We start from the raw sequence: 27,028 nt of genomic DNA, 5'->3' as shown, positions 1-27,028 counted from the left end.
CACAATAACTCGAACTAGCAATGCAATGTACAAAATCAGGTTAACCTCTCACAGGAAATTTAGCATTCAGATTTATTTGCTTAATTAAGGGTGGAATTTTACAGCCCCTAAACGAGCTAGCTCAGGAGGGGGGGTCTAAAATTGAGTAGGAGATGAGGAGGCCCGTTCCTGACCCCCTCCCATCCCGCTGCAATTTGACGCGGGTTGGCAGCAGCGAGAATGGCCCACCCACTCCAGGCCAATCAAGGCCCTTAAGTGGCCAATTAACTGGCACTTAAGATCCTCCTCCCACCACCGCAGGTATTTTACCCTCGGCGGCAGGACGGCAAAGGCTTCAAGAACCCTGCTTGGCAAAACCAGGCCTTGCGGGCTGGGGAGGGCACCCGTTGCCCCACAGAGGGCCACCCCTGAAGCCCCAAAGCACATCACTACACCAACCTCACTGGGGCCTGGCCAATTTTAGGGCCTTGCCAAGGACACTTACATTTTTGTCTGGGGCTGTCCTTCCTGTTGCCTCCGATGGCTGGTGTAGTCCCAGCAGTGGCCACCACTCCTGGTGATGCTGCTGGGACTTAGAGGTGCTGGGCTGCTGATTGGCCGGCAGCTCCAATGGACAGGACTTCCTGCCTCAAGGAGGTGTAAGAGTCGCCCCAAGACCAATTAACGGCCTGGGGAATGAAAAATCCCAGCCTGGTTTCTGAGGCACGACGGAGGCTGGTTCGCCACTGATGGCAGAGCCTCCTGCCCAATGTAAAATTCTGGCCCAGGCGTCACTAAAGCTGACCAAAGTACAGTAAACCTATAAAAATGGATATTACAAAAGGAAAATACTGCAGATGCTGGAAATACTCAGCAGCATCGGAGAGAGAAAATCGAGCGATCAGACCTGAAACATTTAACTCTTTCTCTCTCCATAGATGCTGCCAGACCTGTTGAGTATTTCCAGAATTTTCTGTTTTTGTTGACTATAAAAATGGCTACTAACTTCTGTTCAGTTGGTGGGCAACCAAATTCTACCAACCCTAGCCGCTGCCCTGGTCCTACGAGATGGAAATAAGCCTTTCAACTGTGTTAGAAAGCAGTTGAAAAGTTAAAACAAAAAAGATATCAATGTCACAAATTTACAAGTATCTTATTTGATTTACGAAAATAAATTATAATATGCACCCAGCCCATAATTCTGGAAGTTATAGTCTACCCAGCCAAAAACATTCAGAAATGTCCTGACCTTATTTTGCTTTTAATCCTCAAGGGTCTGAGGCATAAAGACTTGCCTATTAAAATGGAACCAAATATCATTTCAGATCAAGCCACATTTCAAAATAAGTAAGGCTAATGAAGAGATTGCACTGATTATACAGTAGTCACTGTAAATCAGTACATGAAACTGTTTGAATATAATGCTCTACAATAGTATCACCAACACTATGAAGCAGATAGCAATAGAAAGATTAACTGTCTTGACACTGTGCAGAAAACCTCTTGACTGTTCAAAATTGAATAATTTTATGGGACACTAAATATTGTTTGGAATCCATGTGATGATTTTTTCCACTCCTCTTTTCCCACTACAAGATGGGGTTATTTTAAAACAAACAAATGCAATTTTAACAACTTAAAGTTAAATTGGTCTTTCCTTTGATCAGTAAAGGCGAACATGTGGGATAGTATTTTTTTCTATGCCAGTCAAGGATCTTATTGTAGCGATAAAAAGCAAGAGATTACAAAAATAAGGTGAAAAAGGTAGGGAAATAGAGGACAAGACAAAACATTCATGTCAGAGGTCAATGGTTTGATGCTGAATAGTTTTTTTTAAAAAACCGATCAAGTTACACTAACTATTGAATATAAATTACGTTTGCTTTAAGATGGTATGTACATATGCAAACTATAAACATTTTTCTTTAGTTTACCATTATCATTGCTATAGTTCAACAGGAAGCCACAAAAGACAGTCAAGAGCTTCTGATTGGCCGCATCAATATTACTGCATAGTGTCTGTAAGTGGTCAACTACTATCTGTGCGCCACCAGATAGGTCAACAGCACTCCTGCCCTCATCTGCAAAACAAAGAATTAAATTAAAAAAATCTACAACATAAATATAAATTCAAATAAGACATGTGAAAAGAAATTAAGAAGCTTTAAAATAAAAAAGCAAGCACTATTCATAAACTGTCAAGTCACATGGGTTGTGTTCTAGGTAAACCTATAAAAATATTCAAATAGAATAAAATTAACAATTATGGATCCAATGCTTGGCAGTAAATGAGTCAAAGAAGATATGGAAGCAATAATCTTCAAGAATAATGAATTTCACTGGGACTTTAAAACACTCAACTAGTTTACTGATCAATAGTTGTAGGAATTTTTCAAGACCATATTGATTAGGAAGAGTCAAAATAAATAGCTCAACAGTTTTTACCTCTCCCCACTGTTGCTCACCTCCAAGGCGAGAGGGCAATACATAGCAATGCAAGGTCTGTCTAAAGTGAAATGTTGCACTATCGTGTAGCTGCATTACTCACTCAGTGATCCAACTGTCAGAAGACTAAACTTACTACAAATCAAAGTATCAAAACAGAACATTGAAATAGCCCCGAGGCTTGAACCTGCGACCTTAAGCCTAGGGAATCCAACACTTGGGTTAAAGACTATTAACTGCATTCTTTGGATTTGTACAAACTAATTTTTTTCCTTTCGCATATCGACACAAACTAAAATGGACTAGAAGTCACTGAACAAGAGCTCCTTGAAAACTCACATATGAACACATCAGAAATAAATACGTGCACTTTACTCTGTCTTAGTTTTGCAAATGCTATTGATGGCCAATTCCAACCGCCTGTCAGCTACCCATCTCATCAAATGAAAATCTTAGCATCAATAAGGTTGCCTCAACCTTTTCAAAATAGGGTTAGCACAGCTCAATTTTTTACTTTTGTGCTAGAGTCTTTTGTCTAACGGGGATAAGGCTGAGATTATCTCAAGTAAAATATTTAAAGAGACATCATTAAGAAGCAATCTGTGTGAATAACTATTCAGGTCTTTTTTTATTTAGAGATACAGCACTGAAACAGGCCCTTCGGCCCACCGAGTCTGTGCCGACCAACAACCACCCATTTATACTAACCCTACACTAACCCCATATTCTCTACCACATCCCCACTATTCTCCTACCACCTACCTACACTAGGGGCAATTTACAATGGCCAATTTACCTATCAACCTGCAAGTCTTTTGGAGGTGGGAGGAAACCAGAGCACCCGGAGGAAACCCACGCAGACACACGGAGAACTTGCAAACTCCACACAGGCAGTACCCTGAATCGAACCCGGGTCGCTAGAGCTGTGAGGCTGCGGTGCTAACCACTGCGCCACTGTGCCGCCCTATGCACTGCAATTTTTGCAGGAGTGGCTACAGATATCCCTGTTGGGTGGGAAAAGTATTTGGTAAGGTGCTGAACCAGAAATGATATTCATTAAAGAAAAAATTCAAGAAGTATGCCCCTAAATGCATCCTGCATTGAACTCAAAGCTCCAGGCTGTAAGATTGAATTAGTATTTCATATATGCAACATTTAGGTCAAAGCACAAATCACAATAAATGTGAAAGCATGCCAAACATTTGGCTCAAATTAAATTTGGGATGTGTTTAAAGTGTGTTCCATTGTTGCTTAAAAATGATTTAATCTATCTACACTGTGGTCACTGAATGTGGTATTAGTTTTGCACTGCATACCTTGCCATTGAGAATAGATTGAAAAAATTTTTTTAAATGAAGAGGGAGATTGGGGAGCACTTTATATACAAAGTATTCATACAACCTTTCTCCTTTTTATAAGGTAGATCAAAATAATCCTTTCAATTTTGGGAGGGAGAGAAAACAAATTACATTAATATGCAAATACATTTCATTAAGCCAATCTTTTAATTAGCTGGGGTAAAGGTTAAAAAACATTTACATTGGCAATCCTCAACATTTCATGCAATTATTTAACTTTCTGGTTAATAAAGATTACTTGGCTTATAAAGGACTTTTAAATTCTCATATCAGAGGTATAGAATTACAAAACACTTGTACCGCAGAAATAGGCTATTCTGCCCAAGTCTATGCTCCACATGAGCCTACTGCCCATCTCACCACATCAATATATCACACTGCAGGAGAGAGGCCATGCCTTTATACTATTCTTCAGGGAAGAATCATATGGAGCAATGCTCATGCATTTACTTTTTCTTCATGTACTGAGGTTTCAATGTGTTTTCTCACCCTAGAAGAATATCTCTTGTCCTAACCTACTTGCAGGGACCCAAGAGGACAGTCAAATGTAGGTACAGAGTTTTGAGCTTGCCTTTTATTTAAAAAAAATGATTAGAGGTAGGCAATCTTTCTTTAATTGCTAGTCTTTCATGTACTGCAAGGTACTGACCAAGTAGTAAAATCAGGACAAGGTGGGAGAAGAGACCACATACTCCCACCACCAGATTGACCCATGAAAGCAAGCAGCTGCGCCAAATTAAAACTCGAACATTTAATGAAAGGTAGGCAGATTGGTCCAGGTCACAATTCTGTAGGTACTTTGAAGTAAGTTCAGTGAAAGATTTCTATGGAAGGAGATCTAGCAGAATGCCTTTGAGCCCAAAATTCCCTTCCCAAAGGTATGACAGAAGTGAAGATTGTGCCTGAGTAGACATTTACCAATCTGTTTGGAAACTGATTTCCTTTAGGCTTGTGTCACAAGGAGCTGACCAGATCACTGGGAGATTTTAGTACAATGTAAAAAGCATGTATTCTGCAAATAGCAATATTATGGAAATAGCATTCCAATTCTGATGGACATGATAAGGAACAGAATGATCTCCTGATGCAAATGAAACTGGGAAATAACCTTTCAATGGGAATGTGAGGTGTGGTCTAAGTACAGCGAGTTCAGAATACCAGATCATAAGATATTTAGTAGCGATAAAGGTCATTCGGCCCACCTTCATTCATTTATCCAGAATAACGCTGCCCTACCGCCCACAAGCCCCTATGTTGCAGCAGCTAGTTCTTAAATTATTCCAGGGTTTACATCTATTATCCTACCTGGAATTCCATGACAAATGTTTAAAAAAAAAAAAGCAGCTCTTTTATACCAGCCCAAAAAAGACTTTTTAGTAGTTTGAACCCATGTCCCTTTATCCTACTCTGGCTGTGTTGTTTAATGTAGCATTCCAAATTAACTTTTTCCATGATTTACCATTTATCATTCAGATGCTTAAAGCCCAAAGATTCAAAGTGAGAATGTGAGTTGATGAAGAACTGCATTAGAAATCCCATTAAGTAAACTATCATACTTGCAGACCACTTCAATGAAATCTAAAGGATATAACTGCAAAAATCTAATAGTCCCCAAGGCATGCTCATGGAAGATGACAAAAGATTGCATTAGCCCCTACATGATCAACATGGTTTGACTTGAGTGCATCAGCTATCAGGTTGTTCACTTCTAAGAAAGAGTACACCTAAGGGTTAAGCTCAATGGGCTATCATAAACTGACAGGGATCACAAGTGTGAACTGTAGGGATGTTTCTGGCAGTGACGTTCAGACTCCAAGCCACCACAGAATACAGCGACGTTCTAGCAAGCTCTAAACTTAAATTGGGATGAGATACTATCCCCCTCCTCTTGGTCAAATCCAAACATTCTGTTAACTACTAGAAGTGGGTCGTTCAGACACAACCAGTAACTGCTGCAGTGACTCCAAGGATGAAGCCAGTAACAATCAGGGTGACAAATAGATGAACTGATTGTTTTAAACCCTCCAGACATGAGCTCTGCCACTGGCAAAGGAACTAGTCTACTCTTGTGGTGTTTATATTCAGGACACCTGATTATCGAAGGTCTGAAAAGCAGTAGATAAAAAGCATCCCTGAAGTACTTGGGAGAATGGAAGAAGGAAAAATGACATTTTGAAGAGGACATACCCTCTCCATTACTGCTCTCGTCCTCTTAAAAGGACTGCTATGGCTCCAGATACTCTCACTGTTGGACTTGGTTGTAGTTCTGTGAAGGCAATAGACACGGTCTCACCAAGGAAATTTTACTGCTGCCACCACAAACTTGAACAGATATCTGCAAGTGTTTATGAACATCTGTAACTGTGAAGGCACAGCTGTACACGGAATCATGTCTGAAGACACAAGACATCCTTTAAAAGTTCAATAAAACGTTGATGAATGTTTAGTCAGAACAAGCAGGTGCCAATAGTCTACAGAGGAAAATAAGCGGATAAAAACATGCAACACAAGGTAAGGGAACCTGAAACCTGAGATTGAAATGTATAGCATGGCATAAGATATTTAACAACACTGGGACATTAGCCATCTTAACATTCCCTGTGAAACAGTGGTGTGACCCCTCTCCAACAGTCTATGAGGGATGCTAAAAACAAAAACGTACTCAACTAACAAGCTAGGTAAAATTTGTCAGAATTGTTAAAGGGATGGATGTAATGGTGCTGGAGATTGAATTTTAGACTATTGTCTAGTACTTTTAAACTGCTACACTAAATGATTCCATTCTGTTCTTCTTTGCACCAGGACATTTTTTGATAATTTGCCATCTCATGGTATTTTAGTCACCTCCCTAGGTTATTCAAAGAAGACACATTGCCCTGATCTATATTTCAGACCATCACATTTGTAATCATACTAAATGCATTTTAACTCAGTTCCATACAAATGGATGTTAACACCTACAAAGACATTTCATTAGTGCGTACATATACCCTTCGCATTTTGGCAACATTGACTAAAAATGCATCTGACATGTTAACACGAAAACAAGCTGGAAATGAGGTTAACACAGTACATTTTACAATGTATCTAAGATAACAGCTGTATATCTGCCAAAAAGTACAATTTTGTACAACACTTTGTTAATTTGCAAAGTCTTCACAGACCCGCATACATAGCGGAATCCTAATTAAAACAAAGGATTGGATGGGACAAATGTATCAATAAATCCCTACATTAACCAAACTAACAATAAAGTCATTACTTCATAATAAAATGACAAATTGCTTTTGTTGACAAAAGGTTAGATACATTACCAGGTTACTATCTAATAGATAATGTAGTTTAGGTACAATTGCTTAAGGATGTTTAACCTTTGTATTTTAGCAGTTGTAGCAAAATTCAAAACAGTAGGTTGAGAAACATGAATGTTGTCAATTCCATACCTGCATTCACAATTCATTTGAATGGCAGGCTGAATCAGTCACTTGAGTATTGTTGGTGATTTAAATGTTATATTCAGGAATATTTACCAATTATATAGTTTTGCCTATATATCAGCATGTGATCCTAAACCATGATGTACCATGAAGTGTCGATAAGGATCACAAAGCTTTGAGGCTATATCGTTCATAGCACACTGGGAAAGAGGGAGAGGGTAGAAGAGGCAGGAGGGAAGTACTCAAAAACAAATGAATGGCTCAGTTTATACAAAGGGTTTAAAACATTTATTTTGCTCAACATCCATTAGTTTAAAAACTGGTGCCTCAATAAAACCAACCACATCTTAATTATGTTAACCACGATTCAACAGTAGCAAAAGTGAAAGAAGCAAAGTTATGCCTCTTGTATTAGCAATTCAATACAACAGCAAGTAGGCTACTGAGAAACAAAATTACAAGGCAGATAACATCCAGGAATATTAATACACCAGTCCTACAGCATAACACATTCAGACTGCTTGTGACAGGTGTCTTTAATTAAAAGAACGTCTTCCAGAAAAAAAAAAGCATTGTATGAAGTTATTAAAACTAAATTTATGATCACACCTAAAGCTAATGTGTATATTAATTTTACAAAGACTTAAAACCTCCTGGTACTTCCTGACACATTTATGCGCATGCTGCTAAATATGGTTGGTTTTAAAAATATTGAGGGATAATGACTATGACTCAGATTTTATTTTGGCAGTACACATTAGTACCATTAGCTGTCTGCTAGTAAAAAGGATTTAACAGTCCTATATATGGTTGTGAATATCATATCATTGCAAAAGCATTTTCATTCTGGACTTACGGCTATCATAGCAAATGTTCCCCAGGGCACGTCCTGTTTGAAGAAGTACTTCTTGATCTCTGTTGTTCAACAGCTGAACCAAAGGTGGAATCAATGCTGTATCCACACATGGGTTTCGCATGAATTCTGTAAACAGTGTGGACAGCAAGTTAAGCTAATTGCAGAACACTACTGAGTTCTTAATTGAACATCTGATAATGTGGAATTCATTTATGGACAACAGATATTGAAAGGTTAGCGTATATTTGTGTATCTTCTAAACCTACCTTTCCCACTTCAAAATAGTTCTGACTTGGACAGAAACTGTAAATCACATTAACATTTTAATTGAAAATACTTGCCAATAAATTATACTGCCATTTCAAATACAAGAATGAGTACACAGGTGGCAGTCTACAATTTTCACTTAATCTTAACCTTATATTTATATGAAATTAATTATGCAAAAACCTGCCTGACTTGCAGCCATTTTGTTTAAACAAAAGGAATTGTTGAATTGACAATCCAAAGCAAGCTTCTTCTGCAAGTGATTTTGCAAAATGGCTTCATTAAAACTGTAGCTCCAAATATAATTAGTCTCTGTACCTATTTTAAAATCAGCCAAAATTGGCAGTGCACAATCCTGTCAAAGTGAAATTTAATAAAATCTTTCCCTGTTTTGCCTTTAAATCCACCTGTGATATGTACAATCTCCTGACCAAAAGGGCAGGAAATCTGCTCCTAATGCAGCTCTTTACACAAATACTGAGTAGCACAAACCTACAAAATTTCCACACTTTCCTCAAGGGGCCCCCACAACAAACATAGTTCTCAACACTACATCTTGTATTTATATAGCACTTTTTAACATAACGTCCTAATATTTCTATGACAGAAACTGATTGTAAACAGAATTAGACAGTGAACAAAGGCATGATCAAACAGATTTTGAGAAAATTATTTGAAGGCAGGAATAGAGCTAGAGATATGCAAGGATTTTAGAGAGAGTGACTGATCCTTGAGCCAGCTGTACTGTCAGTAATGGAGGGGAGGGGGGGTGGAAAATCAGTAGAGGGCAGGGAAGAGATGCAAATAAAGCCAGAGTTGAAAGAGTGGGGCACATTTACTGGCATACGTGATGGGATGAGGTGGTAGAAACATAGTGCAGCATAGCCATGGTGGGATCTGTAAACTAGGATCAAGACTGAATTTATGTTGGATGGGTGGGGGACCAATGGAAGGTGGTGACAAGAATAATAGGGGACATTGTGCAGCATAGGATGAAGGCGGTGGAGATTTACGTTACGATTTCATGCAGGGTGGAGCGTGGCAGGCTGGTAATGGAAATGTTGAGAGCTGAGCTTGGAGGTGATAAAGCTTGGATGATCGCATCATTGGCAGCAGAGATGGTCAAAATGGAATCTAGATCCACTGCAGAGTTGGAAAGAGACACTCTTGGTGAAAGGCATAAAATGGGGTTTGAAACAAATCTCAGGCTCAACATAAGTCCAAGGCTGTGAAATGTTGACTTCAGTCTAAACAAGCAGCTGGAGAAGGGGAAAGAGATTCAGAGTGGAGCATGATTAGCATTTGGAGGTTTTTTTTGGAAGGAACTAACATAGCTGTGGTCTTGAAGCTAAGCTGGTGGAAATTCTGTCTCATCTGCAATGATGACAGACAATAGAGGCCTGCATAATCTCAAAATATTTACAGGAATCTTAAAGCATAGTCCTGTAAAGTCCAAATGGTTAATATTGTTAGGACCATTGCTGTCCCACTTCTGCTGTTCAATACATACATCAAGCCATCTGGGAACCTTGGCACCTACAGCAATGTTTCAGAGGATCGCAATGTCACCTGGGTCTGACTGCAAACGGATCCTGTTCCTCCCACACTTATTTGGTATGAGTTTTAAAAAAATTAAATACTGTGCGAAGGCATATATGATATAGATCAGAGTAAGAACAGCAGACATAATATATCTAAGAACTTATAAAAGGAAAGAACCAAGTCAGGTCAAACTAGATAGGAAAGATGTGAAATAATGAGTAAAAACCAATGATGAACAATTAAATTTTACTATGCAACCAACAATGTAAAATTAGAAATTTATGACGGAACTAAAGAAAAAGTGACACGATTCAATGTTTAATGATTTTAATGCTACTCTTTCCTTTTAAGCGCATTGATACAAGCACAGGAGTACAGAAACTCAAAATGTACTTACCACTACAACAGCTTTAGCATGATGCTAAATCAAACATTTGATACTTTAAAAAAAAAAAAATCTTAAAGATGTACTAAATCACCCAAAAGACAGATTCTGATGCCTGGCTAGCAAACTAAAATTATAATCACCAAAACAACTCTAAGAAAGCAGGAATGCATTAACAACCATCTTTAGGCCATCATATAACCTATTTTTTTCTTAATAGAATTACACGTATGCAATTAACCTGTCAAATAATCATATCACTGAGTTATCAGCGATATACAACTGCAGCTCAATATTTTAGGTTCATTCCTCCTCAAATGTAAAAACAAACCACAAGTTAACTTTAAAAGGAAAAGAAAATAGCACATTATGACACTTATTATATTTGCTCTAATCATAGCGTGTACTGCATCAATACAAACATGTCAGAAAATAGTCACTGCAGCAACCTTTCGTAAGTAACTATAATGGAGAACTGCTTTAAGTGTGCTTATGCTCTACATAAAGATGGATAACTTGTCATAATGGTACAATAAATTATATTGAAAATCTTAATTGCACACTTCTCTTAACTTCCTGAATTACTTATATTGCACACCGCCTATGTAAACTTGTTAGTGGGAATTACACCTTCTCGCTAGTAGTATTTAGCACACGAGCCTTGCATCTCCTCCTTACTTCTGCAGCCTTTAGCAGAGAGATAGTCCTACGCTCCAACTAACTCTACTTCCTTGCTCTCCAAATTGCCATAATTGCTATTTAAATAACAAAATTGCTTATAAGAACAAAGATAATTACAGCACAGGAACAGGCCCTTCGGCCCTCCAAGCCTGCGCCGATCCAGATCCTCTCTCTAAACATGTCGCCTATTTTCTAAGGTTCTGTATCTCTTTTCTTCCTGCCCATTCATGTATCTGTCTAGATACATCTTAAAAGACGCCATCGTGCCCGCATCTACCACCTCCGCTGGCAACGCGTTCCAGGCACCCACCACCCTCTGCGTAAAGAACTTTCCACGCATATCCCCCCTAAACTTTTCCCCTTTCACTTTGAACTCGTGTCCTCTAGTAATTGAATCCCCCACTCTGGGAAAAAGCCTCTTGCTATCCACCCTGTCTATACCTCTCATGATTTTGTACACCTCAATCAGGTCCCCCCTCAACCTCCATCTTTCTAATGAAAATAATCCTAATCTACTCAACCTCTCTTCATAGCTAGCGCCCTCCATACCAGGCAACATCCTGGTGAACCTCCTCTGCACCCTCTCCAAAGCATCCACATCCTTTTGGTAATGTGGCGACCAGAACTGTACGCAGTATTCCAAATGTGGCCGAACCAAAGTCCTATACAACTGTAACATGACCTGCCAACTCTTGTACTCAATACCCCGTCCGATGAAGGAAAGCATGCCGTATGCCTTCTTGACCACTCTATTTACCTGCGTTGCCACCTTCAGGGAACAGTGGACCTGAACACCCAAATCTCTCTGGACATCAATTTTCCCCAGGACTTTTCCATTTACTGTATAGTTCACTCTTGAATTGGATCTTCCAAAATGCATCACCTCGCATTTGCCCTGATTGAACTCCATCTGCCATTTCTCTGCCCAACTCTCCAATCTATCTATATTCTGCTGTATTCTCTGACAGTCCCCTTCACTATCTGCTACTCCACCAATCTTAGTGTCGTCTGCAAACTTGCTAATCAGTCCACCTATACTTTCCTCCAAATCATTAATGTATATCACAAACAGTGGTCCCAGCACGGATCCCTGTGGAACACCACTGGTCACACGTCTCCATTTTGAGAAACTCCCTTCTACTGCTACTCTCTGTCTCCTGTTGCCCAGCCAGTTCTTTATCCATCTAGCTAGTACACCTTGGACCCCATGCGCCTTCACTTTCTCCATCAGCCTGCCATGGGGAACCTTATCAAACGCCTTACTGAAGTCCATGTATATGACATCGACAGCCCTTCCCTCATCAATCAACTTTGTCACTTCCTCAAAGAATTCTATTAAGTTGGTAAGACATGACCTTCCCTGCACAAAACCATGTTGCCTATCACTGATAAGCCCATTTTCTTCCAAATGGGAATAGATCCTATCCCTCAGTATCTTCTCCAGCAGCTTCCCTACCACTGACGTCAGGCTCACCGGTCTATTATTTAGCTGGATTATCCCTGCTACCCTTCTTAAACAAGGGGACAACATTAGCAATTCTCCAGTCCTCCGGGACCTCACCCGTGTTTAAGGATGCTGCAAAGATATCTGTTAAGGCCCCAGCTATTTCCTCTCTCACTTCCCTCAGTAACCTGGGATAGATCCCATCCGGACCTAGGGACTTGTCCACCTTAATGCCCTTTAGAATACCCAACACTTCCTCCCTCCTTATGCCGACTTGACCTAGTGTAATCAAACATCTGTTCCTAATCCTCAACATTATGTAAAATACGAACAAAATATATGACCTAAAATTTGAATTGGACTACAGCTGCATACACTTATCACTTATCTTTTACTCTTCTTTGTTAATAACTTAACTTGAAGATTATACTCCCTCAGGATTCTCCTGGTGCAACGCCACGCAAGATTGACTGCTACAGTACATAATCCTAATTAAAGATCTTCAAAAATAAAATTGGTCTAATTATCAGTGATAAATTGCAGATTTTGTTACACTGAAGCCAGCCAACAAACATTAACTGCGAGATTTAATACTTTATGCAACTATAAAAGGTTTGTTTTTAAAAAAAAATAAAACAATAAATTAAAACATACTGACAGATGAGGTGCAAAACTGAAGATGTTCCAGCAGAGAAAGTTCTTGTGGAAAACCTCACCATTTTTGGCTATTTCAGCTATGATGTTTGCTACTTTTGCTGCACAGGAACAATGTGGACTCAGTAGACGTGGGAAAACTTGAAGAATTCCACTCTCCTGGACCTTTAAACTGGTTTCAGCATCTGCAACAAACACAGCAGTAATAAATTAGAGCAAGTCCAATCAAAGCCATATATACAATAGTATGTGTTCTTACCCAAGGCAAACAACAACCAATGAATTGGCTGAATAATGTATTTTGCAAGCGTGAAACTTTTGATCTGTTGGGAATCATTACAAATTACACATCGATGGTTTCGGGTAATTTCTAAATCAGTTGTGCTTTTTTGAAAAATATGTAGCTAATATAAAATATCCATTATCAGCAATATGGAACAACTTCTCAAGGTGCTTCAAAGAAGAGCGAGAGGAAGAAATGGATGCCAAATCAAAAGAGATATTAGGATGGATGGCCAAAAGTCTAAAGGTACCTTTTGAGGAAGATCTTAACAGCAGATGGTCCCAAGGTTTAGGGAGTGTGTTTCAGAGCAGGGGTTCAGACAACTAAAGACAGCCACCAACAGTGGGGTGAAGGAGAGTAGGGAGGGATACAGCACTGGAGGAAGCTGCAGAAAGTTCATGGAGGGAATCATACATAAGAATGAAAACTTTAAACAAGGTTCTGGGGAAAGCGAGCCAATGTAGACCAGTGAGGACAGGGATGATGGGTGGGCAGGATTTGAAGCATAAGATATGGGCAGCAGAGTGTTGGCTGAGCTGGTTTACATGGAGGATGCAAGACTATCCAGGACAGCATTGGAACAGTTTTGATGGGAGATGACAGGAATAGATGAGTTTCATCAGATGGGTTGAGGTAGGGATAAAATGAAAAATGTTACACAGGTGAAACAAGGTGGTCTGTGTGATGGGGAGGATTTAGGGTTGAATAAGATATCAAAGTTGGAACAGTCTGGTCAGCCCAGGACAGTGGCCAGAAGAGAGACGTTGCTAACAATGGCTGAAGACAATGACGGGTCAAAGGGTGGTGGATAGAGTGGAGTGTCAGCAGTAGATGTGTGGAATCTGACCCCATGTGTGACTGATGTCACGAAGGGGCAGCAGGTAGATGAGGAAGAGAAGGGGGACAAAGATAGATCCTTGGGGGACTGTTGAAGCTACAGCGTAGGAGTAGTAAAGACTCCATTAGTGAAAATGCTCTGGCTACAACTGAGTGAGTGAAAGTACAACCGTGAAAGGATTCTAATGGAGCAGGATAACAAGAGCTGAAGGAAGATGGTGTGGCTGATCATATTAAAAGCTGTAGAGTGAAGCTAATGAGAAAGCTTAAAGGATAACATCTCTCAGTCACAATCAGACTGCATGTTACTTGTAACTTTGGTTAGGCCTGTTTCAGTGCTGTAGAAAGAATAGAAACATGATGGAAGTTTCAGGAGGGATGGCACAGATCTGTGAGGCGACAAGATATTGAAGAACTTGAAGGAAAGGGACACTGTATATTGAGTGGGAGTTTCCAAGGACAGATATCAAGAGTGGGATTTTTGAGGATTAAATGAGGACTATGGTTTAGAAAGGGAGGGAGCCAGTACTTGAGGAGAGCAAACTATTTATCAGCTTGCATTCACCAGGAAAGTTGGATGGTCAGGAAAGTTCGGTGGTCATAACTTTGGATTGACAGAGCAAGAGATGTGCTTGGGGAGATGGTAGAGATACTAGATAGAAGGGGGGTGGGGGTGGGTACAGGCATATGGGGTATGAGTGTGTGGGGGTTGGTTGGCTTGGTGAGCAAGCCAATAGGATAGTCTCTCAGTGAAAAGAAATCCAACAGCTCCTTGCACTTGTTGTTAGGGGTGAAGGTGGAGTGGGCAGGGGAGCATTGTTTACAGAGCTGTGTGGAGCATAGAGGTCAGAGATTTACCATTGCTCTTCAGAAATGATCCAACAGTAGTGGGCAGTTTTGGCAGAGAAGGGGCCCAGTAAGGCTTGATGTGGGCCAGCCAGATTTGGCAATGAATGGCTGTGCTAAGTGTGAGCAAGATATGCTCATATTTGTGCTCCTTGAACTTGAGGCTGCAAAGATACTTGGAGAAATGACTGGATAGAAGACTTAGTGTTTGCTGATGACAAGGACAAAAGGTGGGAATGAGAAAGTGTTTGAGCAAATCAACAGCTGTAGAGTTAATGTGACTAATTAGAGGGTCAAAAGTTAACTATATGTAGGCTTCAGATCGTTGTAATATTTTATGTACTGGTCTCTAGAGCATGTGTCTGGTAAATAGAGTCAGATTCCAAATGGAAATGTGGTTCTTTCACATCAATAATTATTAGTGCTCATCTGCTTTATATTTTGTTTTATAAAAAGAGCTCGAAATATGCTTAGCAGTAGAATCACAATCTTTGGTGATTCTACCAACAAAGCTACCCAAGACATATTACTTCTTTCAAACTGATGCTCTTCACAAAATTTGCTTCACAATCAGAATCAGAAATAGTAAGAGAAAGCAAAACAAATCAACTGATTATTTGGGATTTATAGATGGCATGAGTTTTAACCTTTTCCTTCCAGTCTAAATTTAAAGAGGTAATGAACATTGACTCAGCATAGAGCTAAAAATTCTCAAATTATAGATGCATTTTTCTTCAGTACATAGCTATCATTTCATTGGGTTTTAAATTTGTGAAAGAAAAAGCTATAAAAATTCGCATTGAAAATTAACAGTAATGTCTGCAATTACAAAAAAAAATCAAATGAAATTCTAAAAACCACAGAAATCAAGGCATAGTTTGATGCTAATAGTCTGTGTTAAGTGTACAAACCACATTGTTCAAACTGAAGCTCTGTACTCACCGAATGATTAACAGATTATTCTTGATCTGCAAGTAAATTTGCACATTTGCAACTCTTTCCGTCTTTCAATGACTACATTTAAAAGCACAACAGATACAAATCCTACATCTATTTTTCAAGAGAAAAGCAAAGGTGATGTAAATATTCAAGACCTTGCTTTTTTGAGAGGGGTAAAGAGAGAAAGGAAACAAAATGTAAGTAACAGAAAAATCTGTTTTAGGGATTCACAGAAAAATCTTGTAGGAGCTACTGTTAGGGAATCAAACAGGCAATTCAATTTGTTCCACTAAACTATAAAACTATTTTTACCATTTTAAGGAATCCAAACATTCTGTTTAAGTGAGAGTCAAAGTAATTAGGATTATGTTTGGAAATGTAATTTAACACAAGTGTAACAATTTAAGAGGATTCAATGACTGAAATATTGCGCAGTCAACCTGCACCACTTGGAAATGGCTGCACCTTTAAAAGGAGGCGGTGGCGTTGTGGTATTGTCACTGGATTAGCAACCCAGAGTATTTCTCTGTAGACATTGGTTTGAATCCCAGCACAGAAGGTGGAATCTGAATTCAATTAATAAATCTAGAATTAAAAAAAGCTAGTCTAATGATGGCCACGTAACCATTGTCGATTGTTGGTTCACTCATGTCCTTTAGGGAAGGAAATCTGCTGTCCTTACCTGGTCTAGCTTACATGCGACTCAAGACTCATAGCAATGTGGTTGACTCTTACATGCCCTGTGAAATGGCCTAGCAAGCCACTTGGTTGTATCGAACTGCTACAAAGTCAATAAAACCGGACGGACCACCCGGCATCAATCTAGGCACCAGAAACGACAATGGCAAACTCAGTCCTGTTGACCCTGCAAAGTCCTCCTTATTAACATCTGGGGGCTTGTACCAAAGTTGGGAGAGCTGACTTATGGACTAGTCAAGCAACAACCTGACAATCATACTCACAGAATCATACTTTACAATGTCCCAGACATCACCATCCCCGGGCATGTCCTGTCCCACCGGCAGGACAGACCCAGTAGAGGTGGCGGCACAGTCGGGAGAGTGTTGCCCTGGGAGTCCTCAACATCGACTCCAGACCCCATGATGTCTCATGGCATCAGGTCAAACATGGGCAAGGAAACCTCCTGCTGATTACCATCTACTACCCTCCCTCAGCTAATGAATCAGTACTTCAATGTCCATCACCAAGAGAGGCTCGGTAGCACCATTACTGACCGAGCTAGCAGAGTCCTAAAGGCAGCTAGATGGGTATGCGACAGGTGGTGAAGGAACCAAGAGGGAAAAACATAGCTGACCTCAACCTCACCAATCTCCCTGCGCAGATGCATCTGTCCATGACAGTATTGGTAGGAGTGACCACTGCACAGTCCTTGTGGAGACCGTCCCACCTTCACATTGAGGATACCCTCCATCGTGTTGTGTAGAACTACCTCCGTGCCAAATGGAATAGATTTCAAACAGATCTAACAATGCAAAACTGGGCAACCATGAGGAGCTGTGGACCATCAGCAGAATTGTACTCAACCACAATCTGTAACTTCATGGCCCGGCATATTCCCCACTCTATCGTTACCATCAAGCCAGGAGACCAACCCTAGTTCAATGAAGTAGTATAGGAGGGCTTACTAGGAGCAGCACCAGGCATACCTCAAAATGAAGTGTCAACCTTGTGAAGCTACAACACAGGAATACTTGCGTGCCAAACTGCGTAAGCAGCATGTGGTAGACAGAGCTATGCGATCCCATAACAAACAGATCAGATCTAAGCTCTGCAGTCCTGCCACATCCAGCCGTGAATGGTGGTGGACAATTAAACAACTAACTGGAGGAGGTAGCTCCACAAATATCCCTATCCTCAATGATGGGGGAGCCCAGCACATTTGTGCAAAAGATAAGGCTGAAGCATTTGCAACAATCTTCAGCCAGAAGTACAGAGTTGATGATCCATCTCGGCCTCCTCGAGGACCTCAGCATCACAGATGCCAGACCTCAAGCAATTCGATTTAGTCCGCACGGTATCAAAAAATGACTAAAGGCACTGGATACTGCAAAGGCTATGGGCCCTGACAATATTTCGGCAACAGTACTGAAGACCCGTGTTCCAGAACCTGCCGCACCCCTGGCCAAGCTGTTCCAGCACAGCTACAACACTGGCATCTACCCAACAATGTGGAAAATTTCCCAGGTATGTCCTGTACACAAAAAGCAGGACAAGTCCAACCCGGCCAATTACTGCCAGTCTACTCTCAATCATCAGTAAAGAGATGGAAGGCATCATCGACAGTGCTATCAAGCAGCACTTGCTTAGCAATAATCTGCTCAATGCCACTCAGCTCCTGATCTCATTACAGCCTTTGTTCAAACATGGACAAAAGAGCTGAAATCAAGGTGCCCTAGCAAAACTGAAATCAATGGGAATCAGGGGGGAAACTTTCCGCTGGTTGCAGGCATACTTAGCACAAAGGAAGATGGTTGTGGATGTTGGAGGTCAATCAACTCAGCTCCAGGACATCACTGCAGGAGTTCCTCAGGGTAGTTCCTAGGCCCAACCATCTTCAGCTGCTTCATCAATGACCTTCCTTCAATCATAAGGTCATAAGTGGGGATGTTCGATGATGATTGCACAATGTTCAGCACCATTCATGATTCCTCAGATACTGAAGCAGTCCGTGTAAAAATGCAGCAAGACCTGGACGATATCTAGGCTTGGGCTGATATGTGACAAGTAACATTCATGCCATACAAGTGCCGGGCAATGACCATCTCCAACAAAAGAGTATCTAACCATCTTCCCTTGACATTCAATGGCATTACAATCACAGAACCCCCCACTATCAACATCCTAGGGGTTACTATTGATCAAAAACTGAACTGGAGTAGCCATATAAATTCCATGGCTACAAGAGCTGGTCAGAGGCTAGGAATCCTGCAGCGAGTAACTCACCTCTTGACTCCCCAAAGCCTGTCCACCATCTACAAGGCACAAGTCAGGTGCGTGATGGAATACTCTCCACTTGCCCGGATGGGTGCAGCTCCAACAACATAAGAAGCTCGACACCATCCAGGACAAAGCAGCCCACTTGATTGGCACCCCATCCACCACCGTCAACATTCACTCCCTCCACCACCAACGCACAGTGGCAGCAGTATGTACCATCTACAAGATGTACTGCAGCAATGCACCAAGGCTCCTTAGACAGCACCTTCCAAACCCACAACCTCTACCAACTAGAAGGACAAGGGCAGCAAATGCATGGGAACACCACCACCTGCAATTCCCCTCCAAGACACACACCATCCTGACTTGGAACTATAATCGCTGTTCCTTCACTGTCACAAAACCCTGGAACTCCCTTCTTAACAGCACTGGGAGTGTAGCTACCTCACATGGACTGCAGTGGTTCAAGGCGGCAGCTCACGATCAGCTTCTCAAGGACAATTAGGGATGAGCAATAAATGCTGGCCTAGCCAGCAACGCCTAGATCCCATGAATGAATAATAAAAAAGGATGAGTTATTGGTTCTAGGAACTGGGAAAGAACGAGTTCATGACTACAGTCTATTCGTATTAAGCTGTAGCTCTCAACTGTATCACCAGTAATTTGAATTAAATAATTTTAAATAAAAAAAAAGCAGTTTTTTTGTATACTTTCAACAGGAATTAAACAAATTTTGAATTAAGAATATGCTGTGTATTTGTACATCCATGGAGAGCACCATTAGAGCTAGTGCAAGGAATTACAAGAAATGTACATGCAATTAGTTGTCCTTTGCAGCTAATTTTAAACTGGTTTATTTATATATGAATATGCTGGCTTACTTCATGCAAACTTTATGCTTGCTCGGACACAGAATGCACAAAGAGCCAGGTAACTTCACACGAGGGAGTGGACAAGGACATGGAATTTACAACATGAAGCTAGCCAGTTTCTCTCTGTGGCAGCCTTTAGCAGGTTACATTGGATTATTAAAAGCCAGATCGTAATACAGATTGCTTCTCTGCCTCCCAGTTTTTGATGAATTGATAAAAATGTTAAATTTATGCAATCTGCATTCTGATTGCAACAGCTCTATTTATGATTAATTTAAAAATGGAGTTCAGAGAATCATTCTGCATGAGGGAATCAAAATATCTAACCCAAAGCAATTCCCTTAAATTGACTAGATTTCATGCGTCCCTAAAAAAAAACTAGAAAATTTGTAGATGGTTTCTACTAATGTGAAAATGTACCATCTCATTCTAATGCATGAGGAAACCCCATTATCTCACCTCAAGTTCCAAGCTGGACATCATGGAAGTTATAACTTTTTCCACTCTTCTCCCAACCTCTTGAAGGCATGAGTCCCCCAGGTACAAGTCCTTGGGTGCTGACTGCCTAGTACACTGCTCAAGTTACCATTCTTCTTGTGTGAATGTAGATATTGAATCTCATTAGACTATTTAACTTTGTTTACATCACAGAAGAGCTTTTTTCAAATTCGTTTATGGGATGTGGGCATTGCTGGCAAGGCCAGTATTTATTGCATGTCTCTAATTGTCCAAGAAGGTGATGGTGAGCTGCCTTCTTGAATCGCTGCAGTCAGCGTGCTTTAGATACACCCACAGTGCTGTTAGGTAGGGAATTCCAGGATTGTGATGCAGTGACATTGAAGAAATGGCAACATACTTTCAAATCAGGATAGCATGCCACTTGGAGGTGGTTTTGTTCCTACACATCTGCTGCTCGCTCTTCAAGGTGGTAGAGGTCATGGGTTTGGAAGGTGCTGTAGAAGCAGCCCTGGTGAGCCTGATCCTGTCTTTAGCAAAAGTCAACCTGTGCAACTTCTAGTAACATTGAAACCCAGACCAAGAACCCTGATCCTCCTAGGCAATCAGAGCCAAGATGGGCGACAGTACCTCCACTGCCATCCTGGTTCATATGAATGAGTGAAGGCTATACTGTAGATTGAACTTGCAAGTTTTGATTTGAATAGCTCATTAGCATACTATGCAGTACAGTTATCCAATAAACCATCAGGCAACCCAACACAGAATTCAGGTGATCTGGTCAACAGTAAAAAGAACAAACTTGCATTTATATAGTGAAGGGATTCAAACAGGAGGATGAGATTGTTAAATATGGGGGAAAATCGGTGACAAGGATGATGGGCATGTGGGACTTCCTTCTGTCTATTATTGGTATCAAGATCTCATATCTGCCACCTCCAGACTTAGCTATACCAATGTTTTCCTAGCTGGCCTTCCATACTTCATACTCTAAGCTTCAGCTCATTCAAAGCTCGGCTGCATGCATCATATTCCGCACTATTAGAATGCCAAAACGGGCAAGACGGATCAAAACCTGTGCCTGAATCTCCCAGCAGGAAGCAACAGTGCAGCATTCCAGGAAAGATATTTCAGATCATAGGTGTCAAAAGATTCAGAAGGAAAGTACATTATTCTGTCCAATAGGAATTTGGATGCAAAGTGTAGTTCAACTTGCAAACTTTTCAATAGGGACACAAAGGGGAGTCAAAACAAAAACCTGAAGCAAAAACTTTAAGCACCTTTAACTGAGTAAAACCTCAATGCATAAATCAAACAAAAAAAAATTAACACCGGGCCAAAAGGAGATGACTTTAAGACAAGTGACCGATAGCTTGATCAAAATGGCAGGTTTTAAGTGTTGTAATGGGGAAAAAAAAAAAAAAAAGAGGTGGATAGGGAATTCCATAACATGGGGCCTATGCAGCTGATGGACTGGTTTCCACTGATAGAAAAGAATGCAATGCAGAGTTCTTTGGGGCTGTAAAAAACCAGAGTTAGGAAGGGGGCGAGGCCACAAAGGTGGCTAAAAACAAGCATGAGTATTTTAAAACAAGGTGTTCAGAGTCTGGGAGTCTTTGCCGAGCAGCAGCATTTAGTTGAGAAATTCACAGAATTGTTACAGCACAGAAGGAAGCCATTCAGCTGGTCAGGTATTCATTTGCTCAACGAAGGTGCAATTTACCTATTGCCACTCCCCCACCTTCCCCCCATAGCACTGCACATTCTTTTGCAAATTATCTTAAATCTGTGCCCTCTTTCTTGATCCTTCTGCCAATGGGAACAAGTTTTCCCCCCATTTACTCTGTCAAGGTCCCTCATAATTTTCGATAGCTTGTTTTTGTATTTTATGGCCCTATTAATAAAGCCTAGGATGCTGTATGCTTTATTAACCGCTCTCTCACCATGTCCCGTCACCTTCAATGATTTATTCGCATATACACTCACGTCTTTCTGCTTCTACACCCCCTTCGGAATTGTACACTTTATTTTATAATCTCTCCATGTTCTTCCTACCAAAATGAATCACTTCACACTTCTCTGCATTAAATTTCATCTGCCACTTGTACACCCATTCCACCAACCTATTTATGTCCTTTTGGAGGTTCTACACGATTGTCCTCCCTGTCCGTAACGCTTCCAAGTTTTGTATCATCCACGAAGTCTAGGTCACCAATACATATCAGGAACAGCAAGGGTCCCAACACTGATCCCTGGGAAACTCCACTATTAACGTTCCTACAGTCTGAAAAACCATTAACCACACACTGTTTCCTATCACTCAGCCAATTTCGTATCCATGTTGCTACTGTCCCTTTTATTCCACGAGCTATAACTCTGCTCACAAGTCTGTTATGCGACACTTTATCAAATGCCTTTTGGAAGTCCATGTATACATTAACAGCATTACCGTCATCAAACTTATTACCTCAAAAAAAAACTCAAGTTAAACACAATTTATCCGTAACAAATTTGTGTTGGCTTTCCTTAATTAACCCGCATTTGCTCAAACGACTAATTTTTTTCCCGAATTATAATTTCTAGAAGCTTCCCCACCAAAGAGGTTAAATTGACTGGCCTGTAGTTGCTGGGCTTATCTTTACACTTTTTTTGAACAAGAATGTAATATTTGCAATTCTCCAGTCCTCTGGCACCTCTTTTTTTTTTTAAAAAGGAAAACAGGAAAATTATGGTCAGGGCCTCTGCAATTTCCACTCACTTCCCTCAATTGGGTCCTTGCCGATCTTGAGGTAATGGTGTGGGAAGCCTTTGAAAGAGATCCTCTGGATACAGAAGAATAGAACCAAGTGAAGGAAGTCCCACTCAACTGGTCAAAATAAATACGCACTGGAGGAGAATGCTGTGGTCACCCCCAACAAAGGCTGCAGCAAGAAGTATCTGATCATAAGGCGTTCAGAATCACTGGAATGCTCATCTACTTTCCCTTCTTCAACTGTAGCACTTACATCACAACCTAACTGAATCAGCTAACTCCATTAACACCCAGCAATTGAACCTGGGACCTTCTTGCTTTGTATGAGAACTATTCACAGATATATCCAATGGCATTCTTGCAGGTGTGTTACTGGAGAATTCCTCCAAGGGAGACCTTCCGCATGTTCAGTTGCTTTCAGCCATTAAAGTACTTGCAACTAGATGCAGTAGGAAACAAAAATGAGGATAATTATCAATAGAACTGGAGTCTTAGGGGCTGAACAAGTGAGATTTTAAATTGAGAAAATGTGCACATTTACCCTGCAAGTTTTGGGAGTGCTGCTTTGCTAGATATACTGAATGGCAGAAAGACTAATTCTGTTGGAAGCATTAGTTCCATTTTCTTTTTTTAAAAAAAGGTAGTGTATTATTGCAAATGCAGATGGCACCATCTTAAAAAGAAAAATGCATAGATATACCTGGAACTGCGCAATTTAAGCAATACAGGCAAATTAAAACAATAGTATACATTTTATAATAAGCCTTCTCTGAATAACGTTTCAGCTATTCAATTTTATGATTGCTGTACAGTGTATTTAAATAGGTACCTTGAGTATTTGCTGTAAAGTAGTACACTGTTCAGTGTGGTTTGTCACTGGGAGCTAACAAATACATTACTGTATCACTTAAAGATGCTGTTACTTAAAAATTGAATTACCAGAATGAAAGCCTTTGCATAGTGGTCATTAAGAGATGGTACAGCAGTCACAGTCAACTATAATTAAATTTAATGTACCACATTATAAAGCTGCTCTCCAGCTGGTTTTTAAAAAAAAAGATATTTTAATTTTCCACTCATTAAAACTGCAAATATACAATTAAGCAATACACTTGGCACAAGACGTTGACTGAGTCAGTGATGCATCTTTTTGCAGGGTTGTCTCATCTTTGTAAACAATCATCTCACTTTTGTGAATTCTTAGTTGCTCCTTCACAATGATTGCAAGCTGCATGATACTTCAGTCATGATTCCTAATGCACTAGATCAACACAACTGTGCCCTTTGGTTTGGAAAGAAAAAAGTTAATTTGTCATATTAATCTTTCTTTTCTGCTCCTTGGTAAACTTTATACTTAAAGGGGAAAACATCCTTTCCACATCAACCCTGTCAAGACCCCTCAGGATTTTATGTTTCAATCAAGTTGCCTCTTACTCTTCTGAACTCCAGTGGATACTAGCCTATCCGACCTTTCCTCACAAATCAATCCACCCATTCCAGGTATTAGTCTAGTAAACTTTCTCTGAACTGCTCCCAACGCATTTACATCCTTCCTTAAATAAGGAGACCAATACTGTACACTACTCCAGATGTGGTCTCACCAATGCCCTGTATAACTGAAGCATAACCTCCCTACTTTTGCATTCAATTCCTCTCACAATAAAACAATTATTCTATTAGTTTTCCTAATTACTTGCTGAACCTGCATGCTAACCTTTTGCGATTCATGCACTAGGACACCCAGATCGCTCGGCAATCTCAGAGCTCGGCAATCTCAGAGCTCGGCAATCTCAGAGCTCGGCAATCTCAGAGCTCGGCAATCTCTCACCATTTAGAGAATGCTTTTTTTTTCTTCCTGTCAAGATGGGCAATTTCACATTTTCCCACATTATAATCCATTTGCCAGATCTTTACCCACTCACTTAACCTATCTATAATCCCTTTGTAGCTGCACGTCTTCACAATTTACTTTCCTACCTATCTTTGCGTCATCAGCAATTTTGGCAACCATACCTTCAGTCCCTTCATACAAATAATTTATATAAATTGTAAAATTTTGAGGCCCCAGCAATGATCCCTGTGGCTCACCACTAGTTACATCTTGCCAACTAGGCGGTACAGTGGTTAGCACCGCAGCCTCACAGCTCCAGGGACCCAGGTTTGATTCTGGGTACTGCCTGTGCGGAGTTGGCAAGTTCACCCTGTGACTGCGTGGGTTCTCGCCAGGTGCTCCGGTTTCCTCCCACAGCCAAAGACTTGCAGGTGATGGGTAAATTGGCCGTTGTAAATTGCCCCTAGTGTAGGTAGGTGGTAGGGAGTATGGGATTACTGTAGGGTTAGTATAAATGGGTGGTCGTGGGTCGGCACAGACTCGGTGGGCCGAAGGGCCTGTTTCAGTGCTGTATCTCTAAATAAAATAAAAATAAACTAGAAAATGACCCATTTATGCCTGTTTCTTGTTAGTAGCCAATCTTCTATCCGTGTTCTGAAGAAGGGTCACTGACCTGAAACGTTAACTCTGCTTCTCTCTCCACAGATGCTGCCAGACCGGCTGAGTACTTCCAGCATTTCTTGTTTTTATTTCAGATTTCCAGCATATGCAGTATTTTGCTTTTATTCTATCCATGCCGATATGCTACCCCTACACAATGAGCTTTTGTTTTCCACAATAACCTTTGATGTGACACCTTATCAAATGCCTTCTGGAAATTGAAGTATACTACATCCACCAGTTCCCCTTTATCCACAGCACATGAAACTCCCTCAAAGAACTCCAATAAATTGGTTAAACACGACTTCCCTTTCACAAAACCATGTTGACTCTGCCTGATTACCTTGAATTTTTCTACGCGTCCTGCTGTAACGTCTTTAATAATAGCTTCTAATATTTTCCCCCAAGACAGATGTCAAGCTAACTGGCCTGTAGTTTCCGGCTTTCCGTCTCCCTCCCTTTTTGAATAAAGGAGTTACATTCACTATTTTCTAGTCTAATGGAACCTTCCCCGAAACTAGGGAATTTTGGAAAATTAAAGCATCAACTATCTCACTAGCCACTTCTTTTAGGACCCTAGGATGAAGTCCATCAGGACCCAGTGACTGGTCAGCCCACAGTTCCAACAATTTGCTTGGTACCACTTCCCTGGTGATTGTAATTTTCTTGAGTTCCTCCTTCCCTTCCATTCTTTTGACAAAATAAAAGGGTTAAACATCTAACCACACTGCAATTCTATTATACTAAAAGGTTAAAATACTTTGTATAGCATCTTTCACATACTCAAGCTGCCCCAGAGCACTTCACAGCCAATTAATTGCTTTTTGAAGCATAGTCACTGTTTTTGTAAGCAAACTTGACAGCCAATTTGTGCAAGGTCTCAAAATGAGATGAATAAAATTTTGAAAAAATAACCAATTAGCTTGCTTTGGTGGTGTATTTTTAGGGCAAATTCCAGCCAGAACACCAAAAGAACTCAGTTCTTCATAAAGGTGCCATGGGATTTAAAAAAAAATTGACTTGGATTAACGTCTAATCTGAAAGAGGGTACCTCAGACACCATACACGCTTAGATTAGCCAGCCTAGACTATATGTGGTCAAGTAATCTGAAATGGAAACTGTCCACAACTTGGCCTCAGTGCTACCATTTAGCCAAGCGAATATTTAAATGTATGTTTCATATGCAACATCAGGAGTTATCTTATCAATTAAATAAAATATATGCAGTCACAGCATTCTGAAACAAATGCAGTTTTCAGATGGTTAATAGAGCATGTTAATATTCATAGAATTGTATTCAGAGCCACAATTTAGAACAAAAATGAAAGCAGTGCTAACTTGTCCTTGTTGCTTCACCAAACTTGATGTGTGCCGTCTAATTATATATATATATATATATTACAATCATTCTTGTCTTCACTTTCCAAATAGAGGAGTTAAAGAGGGCACAAGCCAGGCATGTCAATGAGGAGGGTGAAGAATTCATCTCAACTGTTGCATCTGTTACTCCCTGAAATTTCTCTTTGGCTCAATGCCATGGACTAG

The 27,028-nt window shown here is 40.4% G+C and overlaps 1 protein-coding gene across 4 annotated transcripts in view; it reads right to left on the bottom strand.

The window, feature by feature from the left end:
- Positions 1-27,028, bottom strand: part of rap1gds1 (RAP1, GTP-GDP dissociation stimulator 1) — a 92,839-nt gene that overhangs the window by 48,112 nt on the left and 17,699 nt on the right. Inside the window, exons 3-5 of one of the 4 annotated variants that reach the window (XM_068046210.1) lie at positions 13,111-13,233; positions 8,076-8,201; positions 1,914-2,060 (exon numbers count right to left, since the gene is read on the bottom strand). In XM_068046210.1, coding sequence (XP_067902311.1) covers positions 1,914-2,060; positions 8,076-8,201; positions 13,111-13,233 — 396 coding nt within the window. Of the gene's footprint in view, positions 1-1,913; positions 2,061-8,075; positions 8,202-13,048; positions 13,234-27,028 lie in introns of those variants that run through there. The other 3 variants (XM_068046229.1, XM_068046238.1, XM_068046219.1) reach the window with 3 other exon arrangements.

The sequence above is a fragment of the Heterodontus francisci genome, chromosome 1 (genome assembly GCF_036365525.1).
Source record: "Heterodontus francisci isolate sHetFra1 chromosome 1, sHetFra1.hap1, whole genome shotgun sequence".
Taxonomy (NCBI): domain Eukaryota; kingdom Metazoa; phylum Chordata; class Chondrichthyes; order Heterodontiformes; family Heterodontidae; genus Heterodontus; species Heterodontus francisci.
Note: the sequence above shows the minus strand (reverse complement) of the source record. Positions and strands in the feature narration are given on the sequence as shown.